This window comes from Globicephala melas, chromosome 12 (genome assembly GCF_963455315.2).
Source record: "Globicephala melas chromosome 12, mGloMel1.2, whole genome shotgun sequence".
Lineage (NCBI taxonomy): Eukaryota > Metazoa > Chordata > Mammalia > Artiodactyla > Delphinidae > Globicephala > Globicephala melas.
Genome location: NC_083325.1, coordinates 84037867 through 84059579, shown reverse-complemented (window position 1 = coordinate 84059579; position 21713 = coordinate 84037867). Strand labels below are relative to the sequence as shown.

Genomic DNA, 21713 nt, shown 5'->3' with positions numbered 1-21713 from the left:
TAAATAGATGATCCAGTCACCAACTTTTAGTGAAAATATGATTTTATCCCGAAAGACAGTGAATGACTCTCTGCCGCTGCCACATTAATTTTCCGACACCAAGATTTCCCCAATGCAGTTCCCTTCTCAACACTGTACACTAGTTTCCAGCCTCTCTGGCACTACGTCCCTTTCTTTTCTCTATCTCCCATCCCACCCTCCCCGCCATCCTGCTGACAAGCTGATTTATTCACCAACTAAGGAATACAGTCTTTCACTTTCCCTTCTTACTAAATTTTCTCATCCCATTATTCCACTATCCTTGCCTGAACTACCGAGCCTTCCTTCTCTCTCCCTATCTAACCCACCTTTTAAACTTAGCTCAAATTCTACCTTCCCTTAAAAGCTCTCCTTAATGCCCACTTTCCCCACCTCAAGACTCTTACATTTGAACCTTTCACTAGGCAATCATATACTATCTTATACCAAAAGTGGCAACACTTTTTATGTTTACATAAAAACATAAGAATAAATATAAACAAAACAAACTAAAACCTTCCTAACTAAAACACATGTTTCTTCAGGCAAGGGACCCATGTTAAGACCCTCATGGCATTTGGCATAATATTTATCAGTTTGATTCAAAAGTGGATTTGGATACAAGCTAAATACAAGGAAAAAAACTGAGCAGAAATGTAGACTCTCCAACCACAAAACAGGCTGTTCAGTACAGTTTTTTTTAGTCTAAAGCTCTTGACATATTGGATATATTCTCAACTTTAGGGAAGCTTTTCCCTAAAATAAATAACCTTTACAGCTGTGTGAGCTATGACTGCCTTAAGCAAAATCCATAGGCACTACCAAGTGGTCCTGGGAAAGGCTAGCAAATGGGGGAAAAGGAGAAGAAAGATGAAACAACAGGAACAGAAGAACAATACATGGATGAAGAAGACAAAACAGAGGAAACACATACTAAAGAAAATAAGTCCCATACACTCAAAGTGCCACCAACTGCCTCGGTATCATAAACTACTCATGTCAGAACTGAATATATTTAGACATTAGTAAGGGAGGTGCATTTGAAAAACATGAACTTCTTTATGCTTTACTTCTATCTAAATCTAACTTGACATCAATACAGAAATTTCATAATAATGGCAGTGAAACTTAATAATACAGGCATCCATTAAACGTACTAGGATTTATATGTTTGTCTCCATAGGAAAACTGGAAGAATGACATTATGATCAGCCAACATATACAAACAATTATACTAAGATAACAACAGCCCTGTAATCACACACACCTGCCCTCTAATGTCTATATCAGCATATTTTTGAAGAAGTGCTCGAACAATTTCCACATGACCACCTCTGACAGCACCAATTAAAACAGTATCTCCACTCTAAAAAGACAAAAAAAAAAACCAAAGTGAATTGATGATGGAACAAAAAACACTGTTTTCAAGTTAAAATTAGTCATGTATTAATTTAACAGATTTTTTCTGAAAATTTCTTGGAAAAAATTATCTCTAAATAACAGAAAGTTAACTAATATTAATACCTGATATTAATAACCTTCAGAATAAGGGACAGAAGACTTTATACCTCAAAATGAGAACATTTATACCTGAAATTCCACAACAAAAGTTTAGAAAGATAAGTCACCCAGAACAATAAGCCATTCTATTTGAAGGTAACCAACCTCCCATTACAGATGTAAATTAAATAAAATGACACAGTGGCTGTCAATGAACCAGATGAACATTTGGAAATTACATAATACAAATCCCTTGGAATAATACTATATGACAAAAGCCATGGATTCTAAAAAGAAGGGAGTTATAAAGCTAGAGCCATCTGTGGGTTTATAACCACATTTAATTAAGGGAGAAGGTTGGTTCCCAGAACAGCACCTATATTCTATCAATTTGGCATTACAGGCCAACAGTGCACAAGACTCACTCCCCAGTACAAGGCTTAGATGAAGTTCACTACCTCATAAGGACATCTCTGCCCTGAAATTATATCCACCAAGCAATAATCATTATTAATTATATCTTCCCCTAGTGCAAATACTGTAAATGGCCTTTTTTTTTAACTGCTAAATTACAAATCAGTTGTATGAGTTTGGGTTGGGTGATTCCATAAGCTACAGCTCATCTCAATCCTAAGTGGGCCCCAGTGGGCTCTATAGCAAGATGCAGGTCCTCGAGGATTATTAAGTCTAGCACCATGATGTAGTACCTTAACTACTACATTAAAAGTGTAAATAAACCCATGGCAGACACATTTTAGTTGAGAATATTAGCATTAATGTGGGTTCAGACTAGTAAATTAATAAAAGGTTATAAATATTTCATTGCTTACGATGTGTCATGCACTGTTCTAGGCACTAGGAAATAAGATAGACAAGGTCCCAGCTCTGAGAGAATTTATAGCCTAGAGGAGACTAACAGACAACATACAATAAACACAAATAAGAAATCAGATAAATGTAATGCAAATAAAATATAGTGATTTGATAGAAAGTGACTGGGTAGCTACTTTGGCTTGGGTAGTCTTGAGAAATCAGGACTAATGTGTAGGATTTGGTGCTTTAACAACAGGATATATAGATGCTGGTACCACTTACTGAGAGGGAGAAGACTGAGGGAAAAGCAGGTGTGGGATGAAACAAACAAGACACCTGTTTTGCTGTAAGTTAAGAAGCCCATTAGACATTCAAGTGGACAGTTCAAGTTGAGCTGGACAGACAAGTGTAGACTTCCGAGAAGAGGTGAGAACAAGAGATACCAATTTGAAAATTCTAGGTGTAAGGGTGGGAGACTTGAAGCCTTGGAACAATGAATAACGACAGCCATGAACAACACCTATAGTTAGGATGGTTTCAAGATCACATTTTCAATAACAGCATTATTTCTGAAAAATTTAGAAGAACACCTCCACAAAGATTGGAAAGTTTTAACTTATTAGTTCTAAAGGCAGAAATAAAACATCTTAAATGTATGTCATGCAGGAAGAATCTTGAAAGGTGGTGAGAAGTTAAGGTAACCTTCCATCAGTGTCACCACTGAAAGACAAATTCTAAATAGATAACCTACCCTATCAGGTATGTTCACATATGTTCCAGCATCAAGTAGATCCTGTACAATTTCTGTATGTCCCTCCTTTGATGCAATCATCAAAGCTGTATTTCCATCCTTATCGGTTAAATTTACATTTGGATTCCTCTTCAAAATTTCTTTTACTGACTGTGTGTAGCCTCCTTTTACTGCCACAATAAGTGCAGTCATTGAATTCTACAAATCAAACAACACCCAAGAAATTAGTACTTTCAGAAAACATATAATTTATTCTATAGTCAAAAAACTGATGTTTTCAAATAGGTGGCCTATTATTAACAGTTATTTCTGATAATAAAATGCCAATATAAATAACCAGAAACAGACCAAAAGTGGCCAGAAGCATATTTTCCATTTTTGAAGATACATTAATTCTCTTCGGTCAATAGGACTGTTACGACATTCAATTCTTTAAATGATAATCCAAAATTGGAGTCATTTACAATGAACAAACCCTCTCACTAAAGTATTGACATATAAAATAGCTGACAGGATGATTCAAAATTAAACACATTCTAAGTTAAATAATCCAAAGTAAGAATCAATCAGACTTCAAAGAATTGTCTATAATAAAATCTGTATGAAAAACTGAAGTAAAACAATGAATTAATAAGCTATAGAATATTTCAATAAAAGTATAACATATTTCCCTGTTTTCCACAGTGATCTACAAACCACATTTTCAAAAGTGTCTTATTTTTAGTGGTTCTTTTAAAAACTGCACATTTAATTTATAACAAAATCACATAATAGAAGAATCTGACTCATTATAAAAGAAATATTAAAACTTATTGTTGAGATTTTGATCTAGTTTGAGATACCATGCAATTTCCTTATAGAAATATTTCAGTTATTATATCAGCCCCCAGAACTAAGCCATAATTCTCTCAATATTAAAATAACACCGCCTTTTCAGATTCCTCAGCAGTCAATAACCATAGAGACAAGCCACTCATCCACTTGATAAACTGTCCAGAAAGGAGGCAAGTGAAAGGTATGACTTCCATGCCTGGGTAAGAATCATGCTCTATCTCCGCACACCACTAAAATACTATGTACCCCTCGAAGGTCATCAATTAGTAGCTTCTGTCAACATGGACAATAGGAGGAGCTGGTTGGTATTATGCCAGGAAGTCACTTTTAATGATTTAGAATCCACTTTTGTTACATTGCAGCCAGAGATTTGGTAGCAACTCTTCTCAGAATCCTTTATGATCCATCTCACATAATAACAATAATTATGTTAACAGAAGTCTGTATTGTTTCTTGTGCATAAATGTCGTCTCCTTTACCTATATTCTTACAAGCTCAAGAGAAGAGCGATATGATAGGCTTCTCCAGTATCCCCAGCACATCTGGCACAGGGCTGGGTGGACAGCGGGTACTCAATAAGGAATTTATAACTGCTAGACTGTAAGATATACTGAACCAATTTTTAAGCTATATAGGTTTTGACCACAGATTTTTGATATTTTTAAATCTATTAGAGAAAACAAGTCACAGATTAAAATATCAAAAAATTATATTATTTTAGAATTTTAAAGAAAAGGTATTTTAACAAAATAGAAACTCTTTCCACAACAGTAATTCAAACAATTTGATTTGGGGAGTATTTTAATTTATACTAAGATTACTAAAAGATATTCCATATAGTTTTAGCCTCCCAAAATTTATGTGCATTAGCAATAAATCCTTAAAAGCACATATCTGTAATACATAATATCTATAATATAATATATTTACCAGGATAACAGAAGATGTTTGTTTTTCTAAGTATCGTTTAGAAACTATAGGGAAATTTTTCTAGGTATATACTAAGGAAAAAGTATTCTCTCTCTTAAAACTAAAAACATCTCTCTACTACCAGCAGTTAAAATAGAAAAGATACTTACAGCTCCTTCTTGATCAACATCAGCTCCCATAGCCAATAAATGTTTTACACATTCCAAATGACCCTTTCGTGCAGCCCAAACCAACGGGGTGGTTCCATACTATTAAAGAAATAATAAATTTAAAATTATTACCTAAGGTGTATTAAAAGAAACTAGCTCTCACCATGAATTTTGATAAAAATCATACTTTGAGCATTTTTAGATTATGGTTTATACCAATCATAATTTTAATCCTAGATAAATCATATTTTCCCCATGCTATTTCTCCTTAATAGATGATTAACCGCTGCATGAAATGTATTTTAATTAAATTTAACTTTTACAATCAGTGACAATTTTTCCATCATAATGTCATATAGCCTCTAATTTCCAACAAGCTTTCTTTGCTTCCCATATCTTGTGAAATATAAAGTCCAACAGTCTGAAATAGTAACAACCAAGTGCCAAACACAGTTCTAAATAGTTTACACGAGATAACGTGTGTAATCCTTATCAGAAGAATAAGTACAAACCACAATATCACATTTTAACAGATGAGCAAACAAGGCCCTGAGAAGTTAATTACAGGCTCGAAGTCACAAAGCTACTAAGAGGTGGAGCAAGACCCATGAACCCAACAAGCCTGGCTTCAGTCTGTGCTCTTAACCACCACCCCAGATCGGCCTCTGTACCTGACAAAATAAATGTCCGCCTAGAAACTGCACTCAAAAGCGCCTTCTGCTGGAACATGATTCAAAAGACATCAGAGAATGTAAATCATGCATAAAAGCAATGCTTTATCTTTGGGGAGATTCATAAGACAATGAAGAGACACAAGAATACTCACAGTGACATTTAACTACATGGGAGACTGCAGGTTGAAATGAACATTTAATGAATACCTACTTTTTATAACAGCCTTGACCAATAGAACTTTTGTGCACTGATGGAGGTATGGACAGTGAATACTGACTACAGAAGAAGGGGCATCTAAGTTGACTGGGTAAGTTAAGGAGACTTAACAGAGAAGCTAACACCTCAACTGAGACTTGAGAAAATAAATAGGAGTTCGTCAGGCAGAGGAGGTCATAACATTCCTAGCAGAGGGAATAGGATAAACCATGACACGCACGTCATAGAAATTCATAAAAGTTCACAGAATGGGGCTTCTGTGAACCCGCCTGCCAATGCAGGGGACACGGGTTCGAGCCCTGGTCCAGGAAGATCCCACATGCCGCGGAGTAACTAAGCCCGTGCGCCACAACTAGTGAGCCTGTGCTCTAGAGTCCGCAAGCCACAACTACTGAGTAGTAGCGCCTCAACTACTGAGCCTGCGTACCACACTACTGAAGCCCGCGCACCTAGAGTCCATGCTCCGCAACAAGAGAAGCCACCACAATAAGAAGCCCACGCACCACAATGAAGAGTAGCCCCCGCTCGCCGCCACTAGAGAAAGCCCGTGCGCAGCAACAAAGTCCCAATGCAGCCAAAAATAAATAAGTAAAGAAAGAAAGAAAGAAAAAAGTTCACAGAATGATAGACAATCTTCTGTATCCAAAAGCTTAGTGTATATGGAGACGAATGGCAAGAAGTGAACCTGGGAAGAAAGACTGGGGTCCACCTGAAAAGTCTGGGCTTTGCCCTGAAACCACAGAAGCTATCAAAGCTCTCCAAAAGCAAGAAAGAATGAAATAATTAAATAAATATTTATCAAATATTTGGGGTATTAAGGATTTTAAAAAATGAATAGAACAAAATCCTGGGGAGCTTTCTGGAGCTGATGGCACATGAGCTGAGTGTGAAGGATGAACAGAAGCTAAAGCAGACGAGGATGAGAGGGCACTCCACACTGTGAAAGAGCACCTGCAAGATGTGGAGGGTTAAAAACAGATGGACTCAGGAACCTGCATCATTTGATAGTTGAGTAAAGGTAGTTTGGGGTAGAGAGAGCAGGAGAGAGGGTAGAGACGGAGGCAAGGATTATCTTTATACATCATAACAGGGATTGATGTCTTTAGGATTTTAAATATGAGAGAGAAAGAACAAGACTTAAATTTTAAAAGATCATCTGGGGGCTTCCCTGGTGGCGCAGTGGTTATGAATCCGCCTGCCAATGCAGGGGACACGGGTTCGAGCCCCGGTCCGGGAGGATCACAGCGGCTGGGCCCGTAAGCCATGGCCGCTGAGCCTGCGTATCCGGAGCCTGTGCTCCGCAACGCAAGAGGCCACAACAGTGAGAGGCCCACGTACCGCAAAAAAAAAAAAAAAAAAGATCATCTGGCAACAATACAGAGAAGGCAGACAGGACCCACAGTAGAAAGAAGAGCTACAACAGTAAATAATGAAGATAGGGAATCAACCCTACCTATTTCCCTGAGAATGATGAATGTGATATAAAAGACAATGGAAGGACACTTAGCACGTATTTAATACCTAGGAGGAACCCACCTATGAGATGTGTGTCTTTATAAAATGTATTAATAAATATAAACATAAGATACATCAGAGCCGCCGCATGAGATCATATGAAAATCCTTGTAAGTTAGACACACTGAGTGGACATAATATGAACTAGAACCTGGAAAGATCTTGCTGACCTACCTTATCGGAGCAGTTGACTTTAGCACCATTTTGCAGTAAAAGTTGCACTATATTTGCATGGCCTCTCCCTGCTGCCCAGATGATTGGGTAAACACTGTACTGCTGGGAGGTAGGCAGGTGGGTGAGTAGGTACACAGGGAGGGAGGGAGGGAGGGAAAGAAAAAGTCTTTTAGGTGGATATTTACAGCACACATTTGCTAAGAAGAGGAAACAACAAAGGGAGCAATATAAAGTAGTATTTTACAAAATCAAGTTACAGACCATTCTCCACTTTAAAAACACATGTAATACTCATAATACATAACTGGGAACTGAGATGCACTCAACCTTAAATATATATTATGAACACATCTATTTTTATAGATTCAATACACAATGTAATTATCTAACCAACAGGTAAGACTAATAAGAATATAAAACCTTTCTTTATAATCCGTCCATTAACTTGAATAAAACCATTTCCTTTTTTTCGGCTGTACTGAGGTATAACTGACAAATAAAATTGTAAGACATTTAAAGTGCATGTAATGATTTGACATACATATACATCGTGAAAGGAATCCCCCCATCAATAAAACAATTTCTTAATCTGCAGTCTGAGATCAAGTCTCAAGCAAAGTACAATAGTAATGCATGTATTACCACCTATAAGAATGTATAGTCTGCTGTTTTTAGCCACCAAGTTTGTGGTGATGTTACAGCAACCACAGAAAACTAATACAGGTGACTTGGAGTAAGGTTTTAGCAGTGGAGAGGGCCAGAAAAAAAAAAAAAAAAGAATATAGAAAAGTGGCATGGATATTTGGTAAATGTCTCTTTTCTTTAAAAGAGTTTAGATTAAGAATACATACGCACAGAAAACAGGTAAGATGACTTAAGGATTTCAAAATCTCCTTTTGAAAAATTGTATAGTTATAATTAACATTTAAACTCTAAGAGTTGCCTTTTTGTTGATAAAAACTGAGAAATAAGCTTAGCCTCAGAAAGAAATTCTCATTGTGTTTTGAAATCACATTCTGCATTATTATCTTTAGTAAGATCTAGATCATTTTTATCCACTACGAAGTCCAAAGCATAACCAGCCTTAAGTATTCCCTAAAAGAACTTACCACTTACATTACAGATGGATTTTTTGTTAACGCTTACCAGACCAGTAACACTTGGATTGGCACCATGAGAAAGAAGCAACTCAACCACTTCAGTACGGCCTTTATAACATGCCCACATGAGAGCTGTCCATCCTCCCTAAAGAAAACAAAAAGGTGGGGCAGGGGAGGGAAACAAAACACTGGATTGTCTCTAAGCACAAAAATGGCATTAATGAAGTTCCTTTTGTAAGCTTTATTCTTTATAGAACCATTGTTTTAAGAAATCACTACTATGTAGTTTTAAACACCTAAGCTCCCCAGAGAAATACACAATAGTATCTGAAAAAAGTCAAATCTCTTAAGTCCAGTAATGATTACTCCGAAGTTTTATTATATTTTGGAAATTGACATAGAGAACATTCATGTTGGACTCTTTCCAAATTTCCAAGATTTATTTTGGTTTTATAAATATTTTCCTTCAGTAAACATTCTATGTCTCCAGATATTCTCCTCCTGGTATGAGTCTAGACTTTTTCCAGAGAGGGATTCCAGCAACCCTATTCAACTCCTGCATCTAAACCCATCCTATAAATTCCAGATCATTATCATACCTCTTGCTAAAAAAGAGAGGATGAGAAGGCACTGATCTGTAGACCATGATTTCCAGGGGTGGGCAAAGTCATTAAGTATGAATTAACAGCATAGTAACTTTCTATTTTTTAAGCTACAGGAGTAGTGTTCTTGTTTTGGCAATGTTCTCTTTAACTATAATGCAGTTCAATGAAAGAGACAAATGCAATCAAATTATACTAAGAAGTGAATGTTTTGTTTGCTTTTTTTTTTAAATCAGTATTTGCACCAATCCAACTTTGGGTTCAAGAATATAAATCACTTAATCCTTCTGATTCTGTTTCATTGTCACTAAAAAAGAGATTTAAGAAAAATACTTGCCCTAATCCGAAAAAGGCAAAACTATAGAAAGGGAAAGCAGATCAGTGGTAGCCATGGGTTGGGGAGTGGGTGGAGGGGCTGGTTATGAAGAAGCAGCATGAGGTACTGTTGAAATGATGCAACTGCTCTGTACAGAGCTGTGGCGGTGGACATATGACATCATGTGCTTGTCAAAACCCACAGAACTGAACACCAGCGAGACGAATTTTATTGTAAGTAAATGTTTTAAAAATCAACTAGAATATGGGGAAGACAGAATATAGACTGGGATGAATTAATTATATTACAAACGAATCACATAATTACTTAGAAGCTGATCTAGGTAACTCTGGAAAGCAATATTTTGACTGAATTCTGTAATAATGCTAAAGACGAAAAGAACTGTATACAAACAATGTATTTAGTAGCAAATCTGTTTCTCTCACGGTATGGATTAGAAATTCTGAAACTATTTGTATACTAGGGGTGAACAAATAAGTAAATATATAGTGTGGAGAGTGAGAGCCAGATTTCTCACAGTCAGAGGAGAGTTACAAATTAAGAAAAGGGAGAAGGCTACAGTGGATTGGGTTCATGGTTATCGACCTAGTCTATCTTAAAAAAATATATATATGTATATATATATACACACACACACAGATACAGAATAGATGTATGTGTATGCAAGAGTTAATATACAGACATGTATTTCCTACATCTATCCAATGAGAAGCACTACAGCAGTGACATCCCAATAACAATAAGCATACCTAACACCTAGATTACTGGTTTCTAAATAACATTTTCAAAAAACAATAACTAGGGTTCCTTGGAAAACTGATTGATTCCAGGGCTGATAATCAGGGAAATAAGGCAGGGAAAATATAAGATGAACCTGAGCCTGAAGCATTTTGTAATGCCAGAAAGTAAGGAAGTGCTAAAATGTGTATCTACATGTATCTATATATAGATATATATTTAGAGAGACAGAGAAAGACAGAGTCAGAGTCAGAGAGAGAGAACTCTTCTTTACAGAAGAATTCTAATTAATAAATGTAGATGGAATGATGAAAATAGAAAAATCACCATTATAACACCACAGTCATAACTGCTGCATGCAAGATGCATTGATGGATGCTAAAATAAATGAATGAAAGTTTAATCAAAAACAAGATATCTGTACAGTCTCAAAGTATCTTCCCTCAAATATTTAGTAATTACAAAGGGAAATCTGACAGACACTACCTTAGCCAGGATGCATCACCAGTGATACATTCTGGTGAGGTATGTACCTAGATGTGGTACACTAAGAAAGGCATATCACCTCCTTCCCAGTAAAGCACAATCTCAGTCTAATCATTAGAAACATCAGACAAATCCAAATTGAGAGACATTCTAAGAATGCCAGACAAGAAGTCTTCAAAGGTGTCAAGGTCATGAAAGACAAAGAAAGGCTGACATAATTTATTTAGGTCAAATTATAGAGCTGGGCATTTAGTCAAGTCTTACCCACACCAATATTGTAATGTGTAAAATTCCTGCCCAGAATTGTGTTAATATCATTCCCTCATTTTAATTTGTATAGTATCACCCTATGCAAGAATCTCTGAGATAAAAATTTAATCTGGAGAAACCTATGCCCAAATTTGCAAAATGAAAAGACTGGAACTGACTGCCTATAGCAATGCTGTAGTTTGGTGTCCATTAAAGGTCTTCTCAAGGAAGAATCCTCACTAGACTTCCTGACATTATATCCTGGAATTATTCCTGAATCCCAGACAACCCCTGGTACAACCTCCTCTCCTCACACAAGTCCCAGGGACTCTGCCCTCCCCCACAGTTCAGCAGCCGCCACCACCCACCCAATTCTCTGAGGTTAGGGTCTCTCAATACTAACTACTAAGGGAGACACAGTCCTCAGTTTCCCTAATTTGGGGTGTTTAAAAGCCAAACACAGAGGCCCTTTAAATGTTAAAATATGCTGTGATTTGATAAGTACTTCAGGGAAATGAGAAATATGGAGAACTAAGAAAGTTTAAGACACCATTTTTTACAAATCTTGACAAGTTCTTACACATTCACAATGTGTACTTTATAGTCCCTAACTCCCTTGCTGATATACATGGAAGAATGATAAAGGAGAAAGCCTTTGGAGTAGCAGTCCTGGGTTCAAAACTCAGTCTGACTGCTTAAGAGCTAAGTGACTTTGGGCAAAGAGTATTTCTTCCAGTCTCAATTTCCTGAACTATATACGCTGAGAACAAAATTAACCCTTAGCCCATAGGATTCTTCTCAGAAGTCAATTAATGATAGGCTAAAAAGAACCTGAAGGGATCAGGCATACAAAAGCTACTTAATATTAATTCACCTGATAAAATGGTATGGTGCTTTTAATAAAATATTGAGAACTAGGTAATTCCATGAATTTCTCTTCTGCTTTATTATACACCAGTTAAGATAAGAACACTGCATTTTACTTTACCTGCCATACCCATCCTTTGGCTAGGTTACTGACATCATTACCTTCTCTCCCTAAATTTTTATAGCAATGTACTTCAATTTCTTTTCAGAAATAGGGAGGATACAAATGGTTCTGTATCCTTCTATAAAAATAAGTATACCAACCACTTCACTGAGTTTTGTTTTTTTGTTTTTTTTGGGTTTTTTGCGGTACACGGGCCTCTCACTGTTGTGGCCTCTCCCGCTGCGGAGCACAGGCTCCGGACGCGCAGGCTCAGCGGCCATGGCTCAAGGGCCCAGCCGCTCCGCGGCATGTGGGATGTTCCCGGACCGGGGCACAAACCCGTGTCCCCTGCGTCGGCAGGTGGACTCTCAACCACTGTGCCACCAGGGAAGCCCCACTTCACTAAGTTTTAAGAATAAATATAACACTGTAGAAGAACACCGTGTATATATTACATCGTACAATATTAAGTGCAAGATGGTGGAGTGCTGCAGTTTCTTAAAAATTCAGACCACCTGTACTTCATAAAGCATCAGCAGCAAAGTAATACATGTTGTCTATATCAAGGCAGTTCAATTCCTTCTTTTTTTCCCCTGTTAAAATTAATCTTTGAAAAGGCTGTACATTTTGCAGAATAATTAAGCCAGAAATGATCCCTTTCTTCACCTTTATGCTTTAAGCAGACGCCAAGATCAAATAAGAGCTAAGATAATTAAGAATCATATCTTGTTAAACTTGTAATGTGTACAGATGGCATTAGGAACACAATCACATTTTGAAAATAAGTTTATAAATATTATTCTGAAAATCATGACTTTAAACAACTGAAAATATTTTTAAAACTATACTATGTCCCTCTTAAAGTTCTCCTTAAAGGGAACAACTTTCTCATGAGTTCTAAAACTGATACATTATAAAGGGTAATAGGTTGTTTTAACAACATTTCAGAATTAAAATTCTAAAATAAACAGAAAATAATGACTAAGAATATTCTAAAGGAGGTGCATTATATCACCGGGTTTTAAAACATTCTTGAGGGTCATTTCAATGCCCAATCCCAAATCCTAAAAACATTATTATAGTATCACCTCACACATAAAAATACAGGACTTAACACATATCCATTACTGCTAATAAGATGCCAGCTGATTAACAGTGGATAAAGAATGTCCATACCATATCACGGTGCTCCAGGTTAGCCCCACATTTAAGCAGTTCTTCCACAATGTGCAGGTGCCCTTCTTTTGACGCTGATATAAGTGCTGTCCAGTTATCCTTGAACACACAGACACAAATGTTACCATTTCAAAACCAAAAATAACATTCCAAAGTGAGGAAAAATAAATGTGAATTTATATACCAGATGATCATACCAAATTGACATGATCCGACCCACTCTAAACTACTCTGAAATTACACTGCAGCATAAGCTCTGTTAAGAATTTATCTGTCTACCTGTATGACTACAATGGTGTAAAAACGGTTTCACAACTGCTTGTTCAGTCTTTTCACTGGACTTCTAATCACATACTGTGTTTTTCAAAAAGGAGAAAAGGTGACTATCAAAACCTCAAAGCTAACCCTTGTGGTTAGCAACCATCACTCTAAGTTGAAATTAAAGAGCCTGCAATCAGATTTAAGAGCACATTTACAAACTATTACAGAGATCCCATTTGATGAGTTTAGACACTGTATGATAAAGAACTATTCTTTATTTTTTTAAATAAAGCCTACAAGTATCCTATCCTAACTTTTATCCATGAGTGTACTATAATTTAATTCAAATGATCACTCAATTAAAATCACCAATTTAATATCATCAGTTTGAATCATAAATACAAACAGAAAAACAGATGTAGCTGTGTGACCCTGAAAAATAATTCCTGGGAAACAGAGAAAGTAAGCCTCTTGGAATAGTGATTTATCCCTCATAAACGATATCAGAAGGGACCACATCTTTCTGGCTTATCATATGTGATATTTATAATAATAAGATACCATTATGGGGAGTTACTTAACAATATGACTCATACATATCTTCTAGGCAGGCATTTAATTTTAAGTATATGTGCTCCCTATTCAACCAGTGCCATCTATACATTAAAAAACCTGAAGAGCTGAGAACTTTCACTGAAAGTAAAAATTTCTCTCCTGTTATTACCCCTTTTAAAAAATTGAGTTAGACTATTACTAGGCAAAGTTGAGATACAGAAGAAGTACAATCTATAATCTATTACTTCTGAATCATTTCTTAAAAGCAAAGTTAAGGAAAAGAAAAAGACAAATGAGTAAATTATTTCAATATATACCAAATCTTCCAGATTGCAATTAGCTCCATTCTTAATTAATTCTTTCACTATTTCCAGATTGCCTTGTTCAGCAGCTATCATCAATGGAGTCTGGCCACACTGGAGATATAAAAGACACAGAGAACTTGTCAAGATGCTGTACTTTAGCTGAAATACCAGTTAATTACAGCACACTTACTTTTTCCTGATGTTATGTTAAGCGCTATTTATAGTATTTCATTAATTTAGAAACACCTCTGAATTCTTAAGTTCTCAGATTACTAATAATGTAAAAGTCAAAGAGAAAATGAGACTTTCTTTATGACAGCATTAGCAATCTGTTTTTGGCACTGCAATTTTATTCAAAATAAGTAAGCATGAATAATACTAGGCACTGAAAAGTAATTACCACGATGTATATAAAAATCTTAGGGTATCTGTGGTAACCAAATTCTCTACCAATACAGTTAGAATATGATATAGAATGTGGTTTTATTGTATGTATAAGATGTTTTATCAGGACTAGAGAGAGGAAAGTAAAGCAATAAATAAAAACAATACAGGTGCTGTATATATTATGTAGTTTTTTTAAGCCTTCCCTTATAACCTTAATTCATTAAAGTCCCTACTAGCTACATCAGAGCTGCCCAGCCTGTGCCTAGAATGAGTCACAGCATAAGATACAGTGCTCCCCAGCCCTGAGACAGCAGGGCAGGGCCTGGGCAGCGGGATCCTGGGACAGGTTCCCTCCAGCAGCAAGCCTTGGCTACTGCAAGTGCAGCACACACATTATCATTTTCTGTACATGCCGTGATATCCAACAGGTTAGAAGCACTGGGTTAAAGGTGCTGAAACATACTAAGGTATATGAAAATTACACCAGAAACTAAGTTCAATTAGAGAAATATTTATCTAAGCACCTACTTACTGAATGTGTATCAGTGGGGGGGGGGAGGAACATCAGTGATTTTTTTAAATGCTAATCTGACAATATTCCACTGCTTAAAACCCTCCATGGTTTCCTACTGCTTTTTTGGATGAGAACCAAAATCCTTACGTGGCCTGTGGTCTAACGATGGAGAGACGACAGCAGGCCTACCTTGAAACCTGTGCCAGGCCGTTCCCTCCTCACCAATGTGCCCTCAAGCTCTTTCCCACCTCGGGACCCTCAGACAGAGTCTTCCCTTTACCCCACCCAGTTAACCCACCACCCACCCGGCAGCTCTTGGGTCAAACATCAACCCCTTAGGGAAGCCTTGCTAACCCCCTCTAATTTCATTTACTGAACTAATCCTTGTTTGTAATTACACATTTATTTGTGTGATTAACAACTGATTTGTGTTTCCTCTAAAGGCCCTAAACTCCCAGAGGGTGGGAAGCATGTCTGTTTTGTTTGTTTAGTACTGTACACCCCCAGCGTGAGGTAAAGTGACTGCCACACAGGTACTCAAATATTTATTGAGTAAATGAGTGAGCGAAGTCTGAAAGAATTTAAAAATCCACTAACGGCAACATACAAACATGGAAATAATTATAGTAACAGGCAATATGCAACAGATGCTACTATAAGAATACAAGTAAAGAGAAACACAAATACTGAGTTAAAGGACAAAAGTAAATTGAATTAAATACAGACACTCATATAATGATGGATACTAAATTATATGTGGTAGTCACCTGTCATTCAACCAGAGTCATTAGGGAATGAGATATTATGCATAAATAGATTTTCCAGGTGAAAAAGTTTAGCCTTTAAATATTAAATTTGATTATAACTTTTATGATTACCATTTTCTAAAAAGTAATACACACATTGCTACTTGTTAAACAGATTAACTTAAACACTATGTTTATGATTCTGAGTCATACCTACAGACATCAATTATTACACCAGGCTTGCCTCTGTGAGCTCTAATGTCTTTGAGTTACTTTCTACAGCATGTTTCTCCCTTCTGATTAGATTAACTGGGATAAAAAGTGAAATATCAAAAGCAATGGTATAATATATAAATTAAAGCCAACTAATTGGCTCTATGGTCCTAAGGATATATGACTTGTACATCAGTTTCCAAAATTGTAATTCCCAAGACTCAGGAGCTTTCTGTTTACTCTCTGGGGTCACAGTCACATTTCAGATAGTTCACAAAGACAGGTGCTCTTAGAGTATGAGGGAAAAAATAAGTTAGATGTGTATTAAAATCCATAACACAAATAAGACAGATGGTGTAAACGTGATTAACTGAAACAAGCCAAATGAAAGACTTGAAGAGTCATAACTTTCTCTTGCAGAAACTATTAGTTGTCTACCCAGTATCTAGAGCTACAGGATTTTGTTGGGGTGGCAGCATGCTCAGCTAAAAACACCTACATTGTTCAGCCTTACTTGCAGTTGGAAATAATCCATGGCACCACTCTGGCTAGGTCTCCCAGGAAGGTTCAGTAATTAGACTAACTCGGCTGGCCCGTTCCCTTTTCCTTCTTGTCTGATATGTGGACACAATGCTGCAGTTGTATCAAGACAGCTGATGTGAAGTAACAAGCACACAGAGAGGAGTGGCCAGAAGGGCAGGAGGAGCCTGGGAAGGTATCCTGACGCCATCATATCAGCCTTGGAATGTCTCCTCCAGCTTGTCATTACATGAGAAAAATAAGATCTTAATTTGATTAAGCCACTATTTTGGGAGCTGTTACATGCAGTCCAAAGCAATCTTTAACCTTTTGTAGCTACATTATCCAAATAGATAAGTGATTTTCAGGAAAGGCTGCCATTAAGTTTTATTAAATCCCTTAAGGTAGAAGGATATTTACCTTATAAGTTGTGCCTTATCACAAAACATATTTATTCTACTAGTTCTTGCTTAGCCAATCTAGTAACTACAGTTGTGGAGACAGAGTGACTTAGAAACAGTCATGACGACTTTACTCTTTCACTTCAATATGAATCACTAAAGGGCCCTCCCCTACCTAACCCCACATACACATCCCAGCAAATCCCAAACCCATTTCTTTCCAAAAAGTACAGGACCACATAACTCATATAATACTCTATTGATAATGACCTCAAACCAAAACACCAAAACAGAACACTGCGCGCCAACTAACATACAGCACAACAGCTATCATATTTTATCTCAGCTTCCCAGAAGCTACAATGCAAAAACATCTCCTATTCAGCATCTTTTTGCTCTTCCCAATTCCTAGGTAGTCCCACTTCTATTTATTCAGGTGTACTGGGCCTAGATAACCATTGCCCTTTAAAGCAGTCACCTTGGGAGGATCAATACGTCTTCCAATAATTGTAGTGAAACTAGAACATTTTTTAATTCTCCTCTGAAGCTTCCTTCAGGGTCTACATTTGTAAGCACGTAACAAAATTCACCTCCTGAATTTAGAGCCCTGTTTCATTTTCTCAGACAGGGAATAATGTTCAACCTCAACACTATATCCTTGTATCAAGGAGAGCTGAGAGTGCTCTTTTCAAAAATAAAGTTAAATTAAATTAAAGCCCTTCACTGATCTACAAAGGGCAAAGACTTGCCATCATTGAGAACATTCAGAGGCCAAGAGATTTATCTAGTTTACAAATAAAGTAGAAAGAAAAAAAGGAAGGAAATTAGCATTTATTAATTGCAGCCCATCATATGCTAAGCACAGCATCAGGCAATTTTCCCCACATTATCTTATTTTATTGATGTAACATTTAAGAAACTTTTTGAAAACTGATAACCAAACATATTAACATGAGGTAATTAAGTACTTCACTTTTTAAAGGCAAGAAAGAGGGAAGAAGGTCTAAGCAACTTTTTAGAATTCTATAAAAATTAAATTTAATCAGAAGCTGTAGAAGCAAAATGCTAAAAAAGGCCTTGAGAAAGCTACTTTCTCCACAACCTTCACATTAAGCCATAATGTAAAAATCCCAGGTTGCTTCAAAGTATTATTTTAAAAATCCAATTTTAATTTATTGAATACTAAACTAGATGTAAATATCACTAATAACCATTAAATGCTACTGCATGCATGATGACAAGTTAAGCTCTAAACCAAATACACTTCATTCTTTGTAAGATTAATTTAAGTTTATGCTTATTATGTGCTATTTTTCTCCTTCCAAGTGAAGCTATTTTCTCAATATTCCCAAAGAAACTGTCTATGAAATAAAACTTAATCTTTTTAAACTATCATTTTATTATTCCAAATATGCTAATATATGCTAATAAAATGACTACTTCCATAAGCAGTTCTTTTATAACAATGAACAATCTCCAATTATTAATTTTATCTCATTTATGCATAACAATTATTGACTATTCAAAACCATAGAAGGGAATAATGATGTCAACTAACCAAAATATAGTTTGTTCAATATAGAAACATTGAAGATATAGACACTATCATTAGATGAACTTATGCTTAAGACTCAAAGACAAAAGAGCATGAACAGATCATAGGTTGTTTGAAGTCAAACAGAATGGGTTCAATCTGGATTTCACCAGGTAATATCTTGGATAGGAAACTGAAGGATTAAGTCATTTATCTGTAAGTCAAGATAAATAAGAGTATAATTTTTTATGGAGTTTCTATGCAAATTAAATGAGCTAAATATATAGAACTATTACCATATCTGCATAAATAGTCAATAAAAACAATAGCTATCATCAATGTATTGCAATAACAAAAATTTTATATCACGATTTCTTTAACGAGAGCTAACATTTAATAAAATTAGGTACCCCATGTCAAAAACAATAATAATAATAAAGAAATAACTGTTGATTCAGCAGCTTTCAAAACATTTATAATATTTGCATACCCATGTTCATAGCAGCAGGATCCACAACAGCAAAGAGGAGGAAACAACCCAACTGTCTATCAATGGATAAGTGGATAAACACACCGTGGTACATACATATAATGGAATATTATTCAGCTTGAATAAGGAAGGAAATCTTGTCACATGCTACGACATGGATGAACCTCGAGGATATTACACTAAACGAAATAAGCCAGTCACAAAAAGACAAACACTGTACAGTTCCACTTCTATGAAGTACCTAGAGTAGTCAAAGTCATAAAGACAGAAAGTATAATGGTGGTTACCAGGGCCTGGGGTCGGGGGAATAGGGAGTTGTATAATAGATATGGAGCTTCAGATTTGAAAAAGTTCTGGAAGTATTTCACATGTGAATTACTTAACACTACTGAACACCACTGAACTGTACACTTAAGAATGGTTAAGATGGTAAATTTTATGTTTTTTCCCCACTGTAAAAAAAAATCATAAAACTCTGCATGTCTACACACACAGATACATGTATGTGCACACATATACACATATACATACATATACATTTGTGTAAAACTAAAATCAGTCCATGTTCATCTTATTCACTGGTCAGAAAAAAAAAAATTACACTGTATTGAAATACAGTCCTAAGAAAAAGGATTATTTTTCTTAAGTTTTATAAAACATACATATTTGCCACTTAAAAAATTCATACAATAAGTTTATTAGTCCCTAAAATGTTGCAGCTTGGCTGTTCACAATAAAATAATCAACATTTTATCTGCTTGTATTGTTGAAAAGAAATATCTAATACGAGTTAATGAAAATGATGAATATATACTTCCCTGTCTTATTAAACAGAACACACGACCTATTTCACTATCTGTTAAAGATTTAAGTCTTTAAAATCCCAAGGCGTGTGGAATGAACAACTCGGGAAGAGGGTGGAGGCTCCAGAAAAGAAAATATTTCAGAAAGTCCTAATTTTGTCTGGTTAATCTTTTTTTTTTTTTTTGGTTAATCTACTTATAAGAAGGTTGGGTCTAGAAGCTCTTCTAAAGTTTCCTAGAAACACTTTTGATTTCAGTAATTAAACTTCTTGAAGGGTGACTGTTCTATCTGGAAAAAAGCCAAACATAAGTCTCAGTCATAAAGCATAAATTCAATATTCAATCATTTATATAAGTTCAAATGTATTCCAACAATACAGAATTCAAAGAACTTTTAACTATAAGAAATTATATCATTACTGAGGGTGAGAACTACAAATTTCTTACTTACCTTTATCCTTAGCACAGTGCCTCATACATAGTGGGTAGTCAACAAATATTGGTAAGAAGAATTTAATTTTAGAAACTTGGTCTTACCTCATTTCTCTCATCTACATCCTTGCATTTTTCAAGAAGAGCTTTCAAAGCAGGAATGTTTTCTTCTTCTACATAATTTATTACGCTCTGTGATATGAGAACTGACATTTTCACAGAAAGCTACGATACCTGTTAAATCAGATCATAATTTGGGATTAGGAAAACAAAGTTACTACTAACTATATTACTTTCTTAACCTTAAACTTGTACAATTACACCTCCATTGGCAGGAGTAAAAACAAGGCCCCATAGCTCAGCTCTCAAAATGTCCACCCCTCTCCTCCCAAGACTCACACTCATCTCTCTCTTAACTCATCCAAACCCCAAACTCCAGACCCATCCCCCAAACCCTCCTCCTCACCACCACCCACCACCCACAAATAAAAGCAAGCGCTCCACGGCCTCTCCTGCTACGTTCTCCATCTCAGTAAACGGCCACTCCAGCTCCATTCTTCCAAGGTCAAAACCTTGGAATTATCCATGACTTATCTCGTCCCTTTACACTCTACATTCAATCTATTAGCAAATCCTTTGGTTCTACCTATAAAATGTATTTCACATCTGGTCACTACTCACCACCTCCATCACAACCACCCTGGTCCAGCCACCGTGACCTCTCACCTAGATCCCAACTGCTCTCCCCTCCTCCATGTTGCCTTTCCCACCGTCTATCCTCCACAAGGCAACCAGGTGATCTTTTGAAAATGTAAGTTGGACCAGAGCTTCTTAAATCATAATATACATCAGAACCACCTAGAGCTTGTAAAACACAGATGCCTGGGCCCTTCCCTCAGAGATTCTGACAAGTAGGTCCTGGTGCAGCCCCTGTATCTGTATCTTTAACACGCTCCACACACCTGCCTTTGCTCAATTTGCTCCCTGCATTTGGAACATCACTCCTAAATCACTGAGCTGCATCTTGGCCATCCTGTGCTCAAAACCCCCCAACAGTTGTTCTCTCACTCGAAATAAAAACCCTAATTCCTTATCATAGCCCAAAAGGCCCTGCCTGACCTATTCCAGCCCCTGTCCATGTCCCTGAGCTTATCTACCACTCTCTTTCGCCTTCATTTTGCTCAGGCTACCCAGGGTTTCTGTTCCAAAGTCACCTGATCAGAGCATCCCTGACCACTGTGTACGAGACAGCCATCACCCCCACTATCGTTCCTCATTACATCGCCCCACCTTGCTTTTCCATGCAGCACTTAGCATCAC

At 36.5% G+C, this 21713-nt stretch overlaps 1 protein-coding gene across 16 annotated transcripts in view; it reads right to left on the bottom strand.

Moving 5' to 3' along the window:
* The window catches only part of KIDINS220 (kinase D interacting substrate 220), a 104043-nt gene that overhangs the window by 76329 nt on the left and 6001 nt on the right, over positions 1-21713 (bottom strand). For 9 of the 16 annotated variants that reach the window (XM_060309785.1, XM_060309793.1, XM_060309794.1 and 6 more), the window contains exons 2-9: positions 20499-20627; positions 14367-14465; positions 13234-13332; positions 8722-8820; positions 7576-7677; positions 4996-5094; positions 3083-3280; positions 1286-1384 (exon numbers count right to left, since the gene is read on the bottom strand). In XM_060309785.1, the coding sequence (XP_060165768.1) occupies positions 1286-1384; positions 3083-3280; positions 4996-5094; positions 7576-7677; positions 8722-8820; positions 13234-13332; positions 14367-14465; positions 20499-20606 (903 nt within the window). In that variant the 5' untranslated portion in view covers positions 20607-20627. Of the gene's footprint in view, positions 1-1285; positions 1385-3082; positions 3281-4995; positions 5095-7575; positions 7678-8721; positions 8821-13233; positions 13333-14366; positions 14466-16713; positions 16973-20498; positions 20628-21713 lie in introns of those variants that run through there. The other 7 variants (XM_060309795.1, XM_060309797.1, XM_060309786.1 and 4 more) reach the window with 3 other exon arrangements.